The following is a 10,959-nucleotide window of genomic DNA, read 5'->3' on the forward strand; positions in this document are numbered from 1 at the left end:
AGGTCCTCCAGTGAAATTCTGTAGTCAGCTTTTGACAGATGTTGACCATAAAGTTGCACTGAAGAAATGAGAAAATTCTAGAGAGGTATTCACTCGGGTAAAAAAAAGTGGGGTTTTATTTGCATTTTTCTACTTTCACAATGGTCCTGCCCCTCTAACTCCTGTGAATGTGTAGGGCCCACTGTATTTCAGGCTCCAGAATGTAAAACATGGAGAGTTCAATGAGGAGTAAGGGTTCAGGATCCCCAGTGAGATTTAATGCTCCCTTGTATTCAGGAAGACATTGTCTCTCTCTCACACACACACAGCTCCTAAGATAATTCAGAATTTAGTGAAGTTTCTTTCTTGGGTTAGAGTCCCTAGAATCTCCCATATCAACATAGCCACTGGCTAACAGGTCTCATAAAATGAACTCAAGTCAAGCAACCCTTTTTATAGTTGTATAAATCAACAAGTATAGCTTGCATACGTACCAGCATGGTGTAGTGGTTTGAGTATTGAGCTACAACTCGGAATCCCTGGTCAGCCATGGAAATGCACTGGGAGACCTTGGGCAAATCACACTCTAAGCCTCAGAGGAAGGTAAAGGCAAACCCCTCTCAACAAATTTTGGCAAGAAAACTCCTTGATAGGTTTGGCTTAGAGTCACCATACGTTGAATTTAACTTGAAGGCACACAACAACAATAGCTTGCATAACTAGCTACACCCACTGAAGTTACCTCTTCTACACAGCAATTAAAGATACAGTAGCTCTGTCGTAGAGGAATTTTTTGGCATACTCAAATAACAGCCTTTGTGTTCTTAATTGTAGAACAATTGGATTGGTTGGGTCTCTGTGTCTTTTGTGGCTTTGAAACACACTTCCAGCTCCTTAAAATATTACCCTCCTTTCCATGTTCATTTAACATGGTAATTTTTGTAGTCTGTCAGTGTGTGATGCCCTGTAGAGTGTGCATGCCTGCCACCCAGAATTTGGAAATGATTCTATTACATGCCTGTAGAGATTTTCCTGAATGCCATGAAGACAGGGGAAAATCATTTGGTGTGTGATAATTCCATCTAAGCTTGAGGCTTAAGTATTTTTGAATTACATAGTCATAGTTACCCTAGTTTTGCAAAATAGAGCTGGAAAGTAATAGTTCATGTCCCTGAATATGGGTGGACGGGCAAATGGGAATTCAAGATGATAGTGAAAGGTTTGCATTGCATAACAAAGCATGTGGGAAATGATTTAGCCTTGCTATTAGGGTTCCTTTCTTCTCACCTATTAGACCTCCATAATCCAAATGTGTGGAGAAGCCTTCATTGTGTGTTGAATTTTGTCAGTTGTCACTATAGTTTTAAAACTGAAAGCTTTGAAAGAAACTGGAAACATGGAGTATATATCACAAAGATGGCACTCTCCAGTGATGAATCTCTTTGCCTCCACAGACTTTGTCAGAAAGTGAGGACAGCTCATATATCGCAGATGCTTCTTGGCTTAACTCTAAGTTTACTAGAGGTAATGGTGCCTTATATGATGTATTCTGTCTCCCCACCCTTTTTTTGTCAGTCACAGTAAAACCCTTCTGTCTTTCATCAACTATGCCCCCCAGCCAAATAGTCATAGAACAATGTGTGTTTTTGTTGTGCACAAGTTATTTTCCTTTTTCCCTTTGAAAAGCTACTTTTGGGACTACAACTCCTAGAACCTGAGCCAACATGGTGACATATCCATGCTGATTGCAAGGTGATGGGTGGTTTAATGCAAAAATCATTTTTTCTCAGTTTTGTAAGTCCCATCCCCAGGTTGTTCAGCTATCTAGGCTGAATTCTCATGTTTCCTTTGTTCACTTCTGTCCTACATAACAGTACACAACAAAACTTTCTGTTTTGAGACCTCTGGGGTATTGAAACAAATCCTAGGAGTCATTCTCAGATTCCTGGTTAGTCCTTCCATCAGCAGCCCTACCATCTAACATGGCAGAGGCTACTGGAAGGATAGTATGTTGTGACCCCATGGGGTTAGGGGGAAAGTGTTCCATAGGTATACCTTCTAAAACATTTAGGCTACTAGGACTTGCACACAGATATTGCTTCATCCTACTTGCCCCTTTCCCATAGTGTACCATAATAGAGTCTTAGGAGACAGTTTTGCCACATTTATACTACTGAGAAAAATTGTTCTGGCCAGGCATTTTCTGTGAAAAAGCCTCAGTGCCTGAGCACTGTTCCATCCATGGAAGATATTCCCTCTTATTGGGAGCATATTTTCTCTACATAAACTTTCTGTCTGTTTGCTGAAATAAGCCTGCTTTTAAATTCCTGGGCTTATCTGCAAGCTTAATTAACCAAAGAAGGTATTTATGGATGGAGCTAACTAGCACTCCTTCCAGTTTTGTCAGACAGTGTGATGTGGTCAGTAAGGGCTCAAATTCCTTCAAGAGCACTTGGTTCTTTGCAGCATTTTCCCTGGCTTTGGGTTAAGTAGCTTTTTCAGCCAGGAGACCAACAGGCGCAGGTGGTGTGCAGTGGTCATGGGGACTTCACAGCCACAGACAAGAGTAAGCATCAGCATAGGCCATGCTCCAGAAATTTAAGGGCATCTGCTTTCTACCAGCCAAACAAGAGCCTTTAAGCCTGGTTTGTATGTTGTAAGCCATCCCGAGGACAGAAAAGCATTATTGCCATTCCTCCATTTTCTATTGAGTAACATTTCTAGAATGTGGTTTTGTTTCTGTGTGATAAACATGAGATTGTCATATAACGACGTGGGGTGTAAATTACAAATCTTCTCTAATGCACTGATAACTCTCTCTGTTGAATATTATGTTATGATGTTAACTGAGAACCGAAGAACTGCTTCAAAAGACCAATTAGATTAGAGGATCCAGACTCCTACCAATCCCTGACATCAGTTCCTTGAAGTTAAAAATCAGAATTTTTTTCCAATGGAAAATGGTCCTCTTCTGAGCATCATGAGTGACACTTGCATCTCACAAGTGACTTTGACATTTCTGTTTAAAATTGTCTACTCTTCCTTTCCACCTCTCTTTATGTTAGCTCTCTGTATCCTTCCTTGCCCATTGTATGATATCTTAATAAACCTTCTAAATTTTAACTATAGGGTTTAACTTGAAGGTTTTCTGAGCCCAAGGAGCAACTGTCTCTCATGAGCCTTGTTGATGTGTGTAGCCTTGCTGCTTCATGTGCAGGCATAATCTTGTGGAAGGATTCATAGGCAGAAGGTGCTGGGCATTGACAACAAATCTCAGCTGGCTGTAGCCCATCCAAATTTGACACTTGCCTGAAGGAGACAGGATAAAACTGTGAAGCATTAGCAAATAGGTGTGATCTTGGGCTGGCAGTGCCTTTACTGCACAGTGTTCCATATGTTAATCCCTGCTTGGGTGGGCAAATTATGCCAATGTGGTTCCCAATTTCACAGTATGTGCAAGCTTTTAAAAATTACCTAAGATTCCACTGCGCAACTTAGAAGAATGGGAAAGCTGGCTCCAGTTTCTAGGACTGACTAAGGTCCAAAACACACTGCAGAAATGATACAGTTTGAGATTGCTTTAACTGCTCTGGCTCAGTGCTAGGGAATCCTGGGAATTGTACTTTATTGTGGCAACAGAGCTCCCTGACAGAGAAGGCTAAATGTCTCACAAAATTACAGTTCCCAGAATTCCCTAGCATTGACCCAGGGTAGATAAAGCGTGTCAAACTGGATTCTTTTTGCAGTGTGTTTTGGGCCTAAGTCAAAAGACTCTTCTGCCTGCTTTTTGCTCAGCCTCCCCCTCCCCTGCAACACTGGCTGTGTTCTCTTCATTCACATGTGCATTGCTCTTTACTTCATCCCTCATCTTCTATGACCTTCAAATTTTCTATATATGGCTAATTTTCTCAAGATTTGAGGGGCAAGTAAGCAGATCAAGCTTGGATTTTCCCTTAATAAACTCTAGACTGCCTTGCAAATCCATGAACGTCTACCTTCCCCACACCCCACCTGCTGCCCCAGACTCCAGAGCCCTGCTCCATTTTAAGCATCTAATATCTATTATTTTAAGCCCCACATTATCTATTACTTTACTATTATAAGGAGTGAGGATAGGTCTGAGACAAATAGTTATTATTACAGTGTTATTAAACAGTGTAATAATTTGGGAGGGGAGGACAGTAGGTAGTTAAACAACTAGATGGTGTGCTGGTTTCAACTAAATTAGATTGATTCAGATTAATAAATTCAGGAATTACTTTTGTGAAAAATAAGTTTTTTTAAAAAAATGACTCACATATGTGTCTATGAATTGTTTGTTAGGAATGGAAGAGAGTCCACCCAAACACACCAGCAACAATGAGAACCATTCATCTAGGAGGAGGAATCGTCATTCAAAAACAAAAGTAACCAATGGGATTGGCAGAAAATAGAGAGAGAGGGAGAGAGAGAGAAAGAAAGAAAGAGAAAAAAATGATGAGACAGACAGTCAGTTTCTAGATTTGTTCAGGAAGTGTGCCTGAGAGCAAAGAAATGAAACTGGGCCTGGTTCTGCATTCCTTGCTTGAAGGTCAAGTAGAGAAGAGGAGGAGATGGAGGGGGACCATATCTTCAGCAAACAGAGGCCTTGGAGCTTGTTAAGATGGAGCTCATCTGTGCATTGCAAATCATTAGCTGCTGTCACTTGCCAATCGCTGGCTTCAAGCTAACCACTTCTGCACTTCACACTCAGACCAATAGTCCTATCTAATGGCAAAACAGTTACTCCCTTCTGAGGGGTTCGCGTGCTAATCTTTCTTCAAGTAGTTTGAAAGTCTTCTTGAAGGGCTCTAGTTGAGAAGAATAACCAAAAGTCAGTCAGCAATCAGTTGATTTTGTATTGTTATACATTTTTTTGTTTTGCCTTTTTGTTTGTTCATGTTGGTTAACAGATTTTGTTGGTGGATTGAAAGATACCCTGCCTTTCTTCTTGAACTAACAAAACTTTCCTGCTTGTTAGGAAAGCAACACTCCCAGATTTCAGTCAGCAGGGTGCCAAGGGTTAGAATTTGTATTCCTAATTCTGTCCCACACACACACACCTATATGTATGTACATTTCTAACATTTGTACCTGTCTCAGATATTAATGCAGTTCTGTTCCACGGCCAGGGTAGTGCCGGAATGTATTGGAAGAGCCATAGATCCAGCCTCAAACACATGTTCCTTCTCTTTGTTCCTTTTCTGTCAGTTGGAGTATGGGTCCTATACATTTATCATCACTGCAGATATACCATAATATTCAAACAGGTTTTTCTTGATACATCTGAATCCCACTTGCAAGTAAATATCCTGCTTTTAATGTAGAATTGATTCTTACAGGTTTGCCAGCCTGATATCATGGCCTGTCCAAGACAGAGCTATGCTAGTTCACTTTGTTTTGGCCACTTTTTATAGGCTCACTCCACTTTTTTCCCCTCCTGGGGTTAGTTTTGCAGATAGGGTCAATAGTTTTATGTTTAGGTGGTGAGTTTGTTAAAAAGATATTATGAAATAAGCTTTATGATTACAAAACAGAGTCATTTCCAGGAAAGAAAACTGTTATAACTAAATTCCAAGGTTGAGCTATCAGACATTTTTACCTAGATTTTGTTTTCTGTCTTTAGTTGGTTGATTTTTGTGTGTGCCAACTAGGTTGTTGGGTTGTTACTCCTGAAAATTTGGCAGAGCTGACAGGTTAAGTTAGAATCCACATCCTTACTATCATGCTTCAACTGGGAAGGGGTGTTTGCTGTGATAGAACATAATATGCACCGCAAGATCTGAAATATTGTAAAAACTTCAGCATATAAGTGAAGGGGCTGTAAATAGAAAAAAGACCCCCATAATCCATGATGTTTTATGTGCCGCAGAGGATCAACTTTTTGAATGCAATCACAATGCAGCAGCTAATCTATGAAAACTCTGTTTTGCTTTTCTGTCACAAGTGTATAATCTCCTGCACCCAAAGCTGCTATATCCAAATGTGCTAAATGATACAAGGTGGAGGAAATTTATGTGTTTGGAGCATATTTATTCCCAACAAATACTGGTTTTTCATTCATATTCTGAAAGTTGTGAACTGATAATGTCTGTGTGTTCTTGGCATGTTGCATAATTCTTGAATATATTTTTCACTTTTCAGTTCATTCAGTCTTAGAATTCTTTATCATTTGCTTTAAAAAAAAACCTGTTTTTGTTTCAAGACCAAAGCCAGAAGATTTTAAGGTTCTTGAGAAAGTTTCCATATAATTTGTTTTAGTGTTTATTAATAATTTAGTATAATTAATAACCATTTCTTTGAAGGAGCCTGCCCTATTCTATTAAAGATTCTGATAAAGTACCTGTTTGCCTGGTTAAAGATGCAGTCTACAGTGCAGTTTCATATCCAAAGGCAATTTTTGTCAACTGAAATGAGCACATGTATGCACCGCTTTTTGTACATTGGGTTGATTCTGCCTATATCAAAAACAGAGTGTGTACATGCTGGTCTTTTATAAAATCAGAACTGGTGTGCACACGATTCTTTTTATGTGCACTTGAGATCCAGACCTATGTGAATTTCATTATTTTTAATAAAGGATGATAAAGTATGACCATGTGAGAATGAGCTCAGAAGATGAGCATTCCTTAACTAAACTATATAGAAACAAAGGAAATGTATCTGACCACCTTTTCAAACATAAATTATACAAAATCATTAACTATTGTATGAACTTTGGGCATTTTCTGCAGAACTGTCAGGTTTTCATCTCTCAAGGCAGTATATACTGTCTGGTTTCATGTTCCAATTGCAGGGTGATATATTTGCTCTATATTTTCCATGGATGTGAGGTCCAGTCCAAGCCAGCCAAAACAAGAAAACAGGGATTTATCAGGTCTAGGTATGCAATGGAGTCAGACTTGAGAGTTTTGTCCCCCAACTAGTGAGATCTATGTGTGAGCTGTGATACTGTCACCCTGGTACTCATAATTTTTAGGGGTACACATTTGCTCTCATTTATGTTTTTAAACTTGCATTCTTTTTTACCTTTTTCATGACCCTTTATTTCACTTTTCCCTATTTTTCTACTTGTGTACACTCCAAGTTGTGGTGGTTGCTTTCTTACATTAATCATTTACAGCGTGTTTATTGAAGAAGTGGTTGACCTGGTTCCTCCGGAGACTGCCATATCAGTCTTTGATGGGGGGGGGGGAGGCATTAACCTTCTATTCCATAGAATGAACAGTGGTGAACAGGTGGTAACACTGGAGGGAAAGGGCTCAGATGCAAAAGGATTGATTATAGTTGACTACATTTTTAAATTAAGAATTAAGGTCAAGAAGGATACAAAACAGGAATGGAAAAAATCTAGCCACCCAAAACATACCTATTGCCAGCTACCAGTATTAAACCTGGGTAAACCTGGGTATACACTGTTATGTATAAAAGACAGTGTCTAATGCGCATATGGAATTTGGTTTCAGCTGTGCTTTTGGTTATTTGCCTGTGAAAAATAAAGTCATGAATGCCTGGGATTAATTTGGTGTTTCTTTTGTTCATGCTTTGATATTAAAGACAAAATACAAAGACATCAGCACGTAACGGGCAATGCTGTGTGAATAGGCATTGTTCCTGCAGAGGTAAAGTTGAATCAATTGCACAGTTGGATTCTCTTCTACCTCCTCCTTTTTGGCCACTATAAAAATCCCTCACTTTATTTCTAGCTGATGAAATGACTTCTCAGGAACACTTCATCTTTTGTAACACCTGAATATTATGTTGCTATTAACTTTCATCTCTAAATGAGGTCAGATTATGAAACATTCCTGAAACCTCTCTTGCATTCCGTCCTCTTGGGATGAATAGACAGGTCTCTAATGTATTGGAGTAAGATTCCCCACCGCCCGCCAAAAGCATTCTGGTTTCCTATTGAAGGTTTACTGCTTGCTAAATAAACTCAGAAATCCTGGTTGGACAAGTGACCTGAAGCCCCAAACAGGAATGACTTTTTCAAGTCAGGCTGTAAAATGTTTGCAGCAGTCTTCTCTGTTTTTTCTTCTACTTTTCTTCCTTTTCTCAGACTCTTTCCTCTTTTGATTCTTTTCCTTCTCCATCTGAGCATTGCCTCTACTGTATCAGCTCTCCTCTGAAATCTTTTTTCTTATTAGTCATGCAAAAGGATTATCACCCAATAAAGGGGCAATATGGTGGTACTCCTGAGGTCACACATCTTCGCCCTCACCACCCCGAATGGATATGTACAATAAAAAATGTGTCCACTTAAGATGCCTATGCACACAGAGGGTTACCTGCATAACCACAACAGCCACGTATGCCTCAACAAATTTCAGCAGCAGTGCAAGGAAGTACTGGTATTTGGTGCTCATCCTACTTTCTATTTGGATGTGTGATTCTCCCTTCTGAAGACAAATGTGCGAAGGGATTTTAGATGTCACAATAGAACTGGGAAATGTGAATTCTATGTGCTTTTGCCCATGTGACGTAACACATAAGAACCACAGGTTGGAACACCTGAGCAGTAAAGAATTCCCAGGGTTATCCAGATGGTGAAAATAATCTGGGTTGAATCTTAGTTGTTGAGATGCATTGTAATTCTTACAACTTTGACTGTGATATTTAGTGATACTCTTCTTCCAAATTGTAGATGTAAGGACTTGAAGCCATCTCATGATACAGCAGAGTGAAGAACGTACTCAGGCTGCATCCACACTGCAGAAATAATCAAGGTTGACACCACTTTAACTGCCCTGGCTCAATGTGCTGGTAGCTTCTCACTTTGAGAACTAGTTTTGTGAGACATTTAGCCTTCTCCATTTAGCTGCATCAACAGAAGTATAGTGTCTAGAGATCAAGGGAAGTAACTGTGCCACTCTATTCTGCTTTGGTCAAGCCTCACCTAGAATACTGTGTCCAGTTCTGGGCACCGCAATTCAAAAAGGATGTGAAGCTGGAGCATGTCCAGAGGAGGGTGACCAAAATGGTGAAAGGTGTGGAAACCATCCCTTATGAGGCTTTAGGGAGCTGGGTATGTTTAGCCTGGAAAAGAAAAGATTAAGTGGTGATATGAATCATACATACAAATCATACATATGGAAGGTTTTAAACAGGAGCTGGATGACCATCTTTCGGGGGTGTTTTGTGAGTTCCTGAATGGCAGGGAGTTGGACTGGATGACCCTTGAGTCCAACTCATTCCACGATTCTCCAGCAGGGAGCTCTGGTGCCACAACAAATGACAGTTCCCAGAATTCCATAGCACTGAGCCATGACAAAGCAGTGTCAAACTGGATTATTTTCTGCAGTGCCTCAGGGACTTACTGGTTGTTCCATCAATCTCATAGTCAGAATGTTACACCACCACTGAGCACCATGGTCTGTGCAAAGAGTTTAAAGATGGCACAGCTCCCTGGAAGTTTAAAAGCCAAAATTTCCAGACCTCCTTGGATATGCTTTTCTGGGATGAAAGGCAAAAGGGATAAAATATTAAAGGCTAATTATAACAGACTTTATTATGATAAGGAGAAGAACTTACAAACAATTGGAATAAATACTGAGTTGATAGCTGTTCAGTATTAAGATTATTCAGCTATTCAAATTATTTCAGAGGTTTTGGAGTTTTACTTGCTCTTTCACACAAGGGGGCACTCCAATCCAGCCTGGATTCAAGTATCTGATTTATGTGCTGGTAGCTTCTCACTTTGAGAAAAATGCAAGGGAAGGAATGAAAATACATACTTACCTTTTTTTAAATTGGCTATGATCCAAGTGCCAGCCTTCATTGTACATATGGAATTGATTTTTGCAACTTTTAAAAAAGCGGTGGGGGATCCAAGCACCCTGGCAAGGGATTTAACTTCAGGTGTACATTTGCTTGGCACGGACAAAAAAACATGAGCCGGCACATGCTGTAATCTGTAATTTTATTTTAGTTTTCAGTTCAGTGGTGAATGTGTAACATTTTTTAAAAAACAGCAAATGTGGGTGAGGGACAGCTAAAAAAAAAAGACTAAATTTCCAGCAAAAAGATAGTTTTATTCAGAACAAATAGTTGAACTTTTCACAATCATGACAAATTAGGTAAGGATAAACCAAACCACATTTTGTTATTAGCAAAGGTAAACACTCCCTCTGCCCAAAATGTGTCCTGTGTGAAACTATTGATTCATGGAGATTTATGTTAAAAATGCATTGGGGGAGAATAACATGAAAGGGTTAGAGCTTAGACTGACATCTGTGACTTGTTGTTTTTAGTGTAAAACTCATAAATTCCAAAGGGATTCCAAAAGTAACAAACCAGTCCTGTGAAAGGAGAGTCTTGTCAACAAAACAGCATTGCTTTTTATTATGTTTCTAGTAGATGGTTCAAATAGGATTTTTTTACCCAGCACTTTTCCTTCGGACTAGATCAGGAGTGGACAAAATGCATCTCCCCAGATGATGTTGGACTGCAGTTCCCAGCAGCCCTATCCAACATAGCCAGTGGTGAAGCATGGTGGGAGTGGGAGTCCACCAAGATCTGAAGAGTTGTACTTTGCTCACCCTTGGCCTATATCTAATTTAGAAAACAGTGAACTTCAGGATGTATTGTTTCAAAATTGTTTCCAGAAGAGGAGTCGTGTTTGTCTGTTCCAGGAAAAATGACACAGTTTTGTAACATCTGAAATGCAAATATGTTTAGTAAGCTAAACTCTTGAAGCCTGGAAACAACTAGTTAAACTTAATTTGTTATACAGTTCAATTTACCAGATTATGTGGCAATTAGCCACCCCCCCCCCCCCCCCGTGGTTTAATGAGTTAATTAGTTGTCCAACAATGCTCACTATTTATTTAATGTATTTCTATATCATCTCCCAGGGCCAACAGGAACCAGTTAATTTTGATTCGAAGCATGCTAACTGTTTCTCTTTCTCACCAAACCATGCTTTGCAAGTTCATTTGGTGGTTAATGTCACCCACTAAT

General features: G+C 39.6%; 1 protein-coding gene across 1 annotated transcript in view; it reads left to right on the plus strand.

Annotated features, from left to right (window-relative positions):
- PTDSS1 (phosphatidylserine synthase 1) overlaps positions 1 to 7,518 on the plus strand; it is a 32,187-nt gene extending 24,669 nt beyond the window's left edge. Inside the window, exons 11-12 of the mRNA XM_042462645.1 lie at positions 1,434 to 1,503; positions 4,303 to 7,518. Coding sequence (XP_042318579.1) covers positions 1,434 to 1,503; positions 4,303 to 4,412 — 180 coding nt within the window. The 3' untranslated portion in view covers positions 4,413 to 7,518. The remainder of the gene's footprint in view (positions 1 to 1,433; positions 1,504 to 4,302) is intronic.
- Positions 7,519 to 10,959: the final 3,441 nt, after the last annotated feature.

The sequence above is a fragment of the Sceloporus undulatus genome, chromosome 4 (genome assembly GCF_019175285.1).
Source record: "Sceloporus undulatus isolate JIND9_A2432 ecotype Alabama chromosome 4, SceUnd_v1.1, whole genome shotgun sequence".
Taxonomy (NCBI): domain Eukaryota; kingdom Metazoa; phylum Chordata; class Lepidosauria; order Squamata; family Phrynosomatidae; genus Sceloporus; species Sceloporus undulatus.